Raw genomic sequence first — 3,294 nt, 5'->3', positions numbered from 1 at the left:
CAAATCAAAATCCCCAGAAAAACAAAACAAACATGAAGATTTCTTCTCTGCTACTGCTAGTATCTGTTTTGCTCGGCTTCGTGTTGGTTGCTTCAGCTGCCAACTTCAACCAAGACATAGATGTTACATGGGGAGATGGCAGGGGGAAGATTCTGGAGAACGGCCAGCTTTTGACGCTCAGCCTCGACAAATTCTCCGGTTCTGGATTTCAGTCCAGAAATGAATATCTCTTTGGGAAGATTGATATGAAACTCAAGCTCGTTCCGGGCAACTCCGCCGGCACCGTCACCACATATTATGTAAGTTATTTCTTCATTTTGCAACTAAACCAACTCTCTTCTCAACTGTTGATGGAATTCCATGTTTATTGAACAGCTCCGTTCACAAGGATCGACGTGGGACGAAATAGACTTCGAGTTCTTGGGAAACCTATCCGGCGAGCCGTACACGGTTCACACGAATGTATACTGCGGGGGGAAAGGTGACAGAGAGCAGCAGTTTCACCTCTGGTTCGATCCCACCAAGGATTTCCATACCTACTCTCTTCTTTGGAACCCTCAACGCATCATGTAAGTTATATTTCGCAGTAGTGATGATTTACTTATTGTTTTTGATTGTTTGATTGTGAACTGTGAATAATTTTTTAATGTTTTTTTTCAGCTTCTCTATCGACGGCACTCCGATCAGGGAGTTCAAGAACCTGGAGTCCATCGGCGTTCCGTTCCCGAAGAGCCAGCCGATGAGAGCGTATTCGAGTCTCTGGAACGCCGATGATTGGGCGACTCGTGGTGGACTCATCAAGACAGACTGGAGCAAAGCTCCTTTCACGGCTTCTTACAGGAGCTACAAGGCCGACGCTTGTGTCTGGTCTTCCGGCAAATCAACGTGTTCGTCGACCTCGCCGTCTCGGAATTCATGGCTGTCGCAAGAACTGGATATCAGCAGCCAACAGAGGCTGAAATGGGTGAGGGAAAAGTATATGATATACAATTACTGCGCCGATACCAAGCGGTTCCCTCAGGGACTGCCTAAAGAATGCACTGTTCGTTAACGGCGGGACTTCCTTACGTGAATGCTTGTTTAAATGTTTGTTCGTTCGTGATGGCTAAGGATGAACGTAGCTCAAAATTGGCTTACTGTATATTTTTTTTATCGTATATTTTTTTATCGTATGTTTTTTTCATATGTAAACATAAGATCAATAACAGGATGGATCCATCTCTTTATATTTTTTATTAATTATTTAGTTTCGAATTATTTAAAATTTTATAAAATTCGTATTTCGGACATATTTTTTTTATTAATGATTTAGTTTCGAATTCTTTAAAATTTATAAAAATCGTATTTCGGACAAAAAATTATATGTTCATCCTAATCAATAATGATTTTATATTTTCATGGACTATTGTATTGTAACTCAATTTTTTATTAGTATGATTCCTGTAATGTACGGACGGAGACATTAGTTTTAGACTTCTTTAAGAAAATTATATTAAAAATAGATCGACTTGTAACACTTTCAATATACCCCTATATGTTACTCTCCTACTTTATTAATTCAAATCAGGACATATCTAAAATTCCATTAAGTGACCGATTTGTAACACTTTTAATATATCCCTATATGTTAGAGGTGACTCTTCTACTTTTTCGGTCTAATATCAAAACATATCTAAGATTCCATTAAGAGTAACGGAAATGACCATCTCTTATATGTTAGAGGTGACTCTCCCACTCTCTCAATCTAAGGTCAAGACATATCTAAGATTCTATTAAGTTACCGACTTGTAACACCTTCAATATACCTCTATATTTTAGAAGGACTCTCAGTCTAAGATTAAGATATATCTAAGATTTCACTAGGAGTGATGGACATGACCATCTTAACGAACATGTTTGGTCGCCTTAACGCCCAATCGAGTTGTGTTTGCTTTTGGTATGTGAACAATACTTTCAATTTTATCTCTTTTTAGATAGTTTGTTTATATTTTATAATAGTTAATTTATATATATTTAAAAATAATTATGATCACAAGATAATATTTATGTTTGATTAAAATTTTAAATAAATCTATGTATATCTATAGTCTTCAAATAAAATTGATTGAACTCTCTAACTATTCAAGAACACTATTTTTTATCTTTGAAACTTTTTTTGAGTTTTTAATTTATATAATTTTAAAAAATATATCACAAATAAATATTTAAAGTTGAAATCTTTCTTGAGTTTTTAATTTATATAATTTTAAATAAATTATATCATAAATAAATAAATAAATAAATAAATATTTAAAGTATATAAACCTTGCATGAACTAAGTGGCCTCCGTAGTAAATAAATTGTTGTTATTCCTTGAGGACTTGGGTTCGACCACTATAAATATCAAGGGTGTCTGCGTTCAATGCAGAAAGATTGAGAATTTATTTTTGAACATATAATGCATTGTACTTACCTCGTATTAATATATATATATTGACCTTTTTATTTAGGTAATCCTCCTCTTATAATTAAATGGTTATAGGAGTAATTCGTTCTTTAATTAAATAATTATAATTCAAAATCAAGGGTAAAGTATATAAATGGTCCCCTGACTACAGGACACTATTTTATCAAGGCCTTTGATTATTAAATGTTACACAATGGCCATTTGATTATAAAATGTTGTTTTGTCACCTGACTATTAAAAGTTACAAAATGATCACTTGATTATTCATTATGTTCCAAACTCATATTTTTCCGTTAAAAAATTGAAGTTGTTTAAGTTGGATGTCAACATGATGACCGAGGTACGATAGCCATTTGAGATTCAAAAATCATATTTTATCATATCATAATCAATAGGTTAACAATTAACTCAAAATATCGTCTATTTTCTAATGGAAAAAAAATGAGTTTAGAACATAATGAATAATCTAGTGATCATTTTGTGGCTTTTAATAGTCGAGAGACTAAACAAAGTAACACTCTATAGTCAGAGAATCATTTTGTAATTTTTAATAATCAAAGGACTTAATAAAGTAGTATCCTATAATCGGGAGACTATTTATATAATTTACCCTTAAATCAAATTTCATATTAATTCAAAGAGTGATTTACAAATTTGGTAACTAAACTTTATAGGTTTGGAACCCTTTGAATTTCATATTAATTCAAATAAAGTCGAACTCTTTTACGATTGTAACTACCGATTAAATTCCTGGCAAGCGCTGTAATCAAACATAGAAAGGCGGCACCAAACATATAAACATTAACTTGCATGGAACCAAGGAATGGCCATCGCCTTTGTTATTATTA

At 33.2% G+C, this 3,294-nt stretch overlaps 1 protein-coding gene across 1 annotated transcript; it reads left to right on the top strand.

The window, feature by feature from the left end:
* LOC120172409 (xyloglucan endotransglucosylase/hydrolase protein 22-like) lies at nt 1-1,076 on the top strand. The gene is made up of 3 exons (XM_039179864.1): nt 1-299; nt 376-569; nt 661-1,076. Exons 1-3 carry the CDS (start codon nt 33-35, stop codon nt 1,049-1,051), a joined length of 852 nt encoding a protein of 283 aa, XP_039035795.1. The 5' UTR covers nt 1-32; the 3' UTR covers nt 1,052-1,076.
* Nucleotides 1,077-3,294: the final 2,218 nt, after the last annotated feature.

This window comes from Hibiscus syriacus, unplaced genomic scaffold, assembly GCF_006381635.1.
Source record: "Hibiscus syriacus cultivar Baekdansim isolate YM2019G1 unplaced genomic scaffold, ASM638163v2 tig00111851_pilon, whole genome shotgun sequence".
Classification (NCBI taxonomy): domain Eukaryota; kingdom Viridiplantae; phylum Streptophyta; class Magnoliopsida; order Malvales; family Malvaceae; genus Hibiscus; species Hibiscus syriacus.
Note: the sequence above shows the minus strand (reverse complement) of the source record. Positions and strands in the feature narration are given on the sequence as shown.

What these genes read in the sequence shown, in the direction of transcription:
- LOC120172409 (XM_039179864.1), top strand. Translation starts at nt 33, where the DNA reads ATGAAGATTTCTTCTCTGCTACTGCTAGTATCTGTTTTGCTCGGCTTC. An exon ending in GCACCGTCACCACATATTAT is followed by an intron (nt 300 to 375) that starts GTAAGTTATTTC and finishes TTTATTGAACAG; the next exon opens with CTCCGTTCACAAGGATCGAC. An exon ending in TGGAACCCTCAACGCATCAT is followed by an intron (nt 570 to 660) that starts GTAAGTTATATT and finishes GTTTTTTTTCAG; the next exon opens with CTTCTCTATCGACGGCACTC.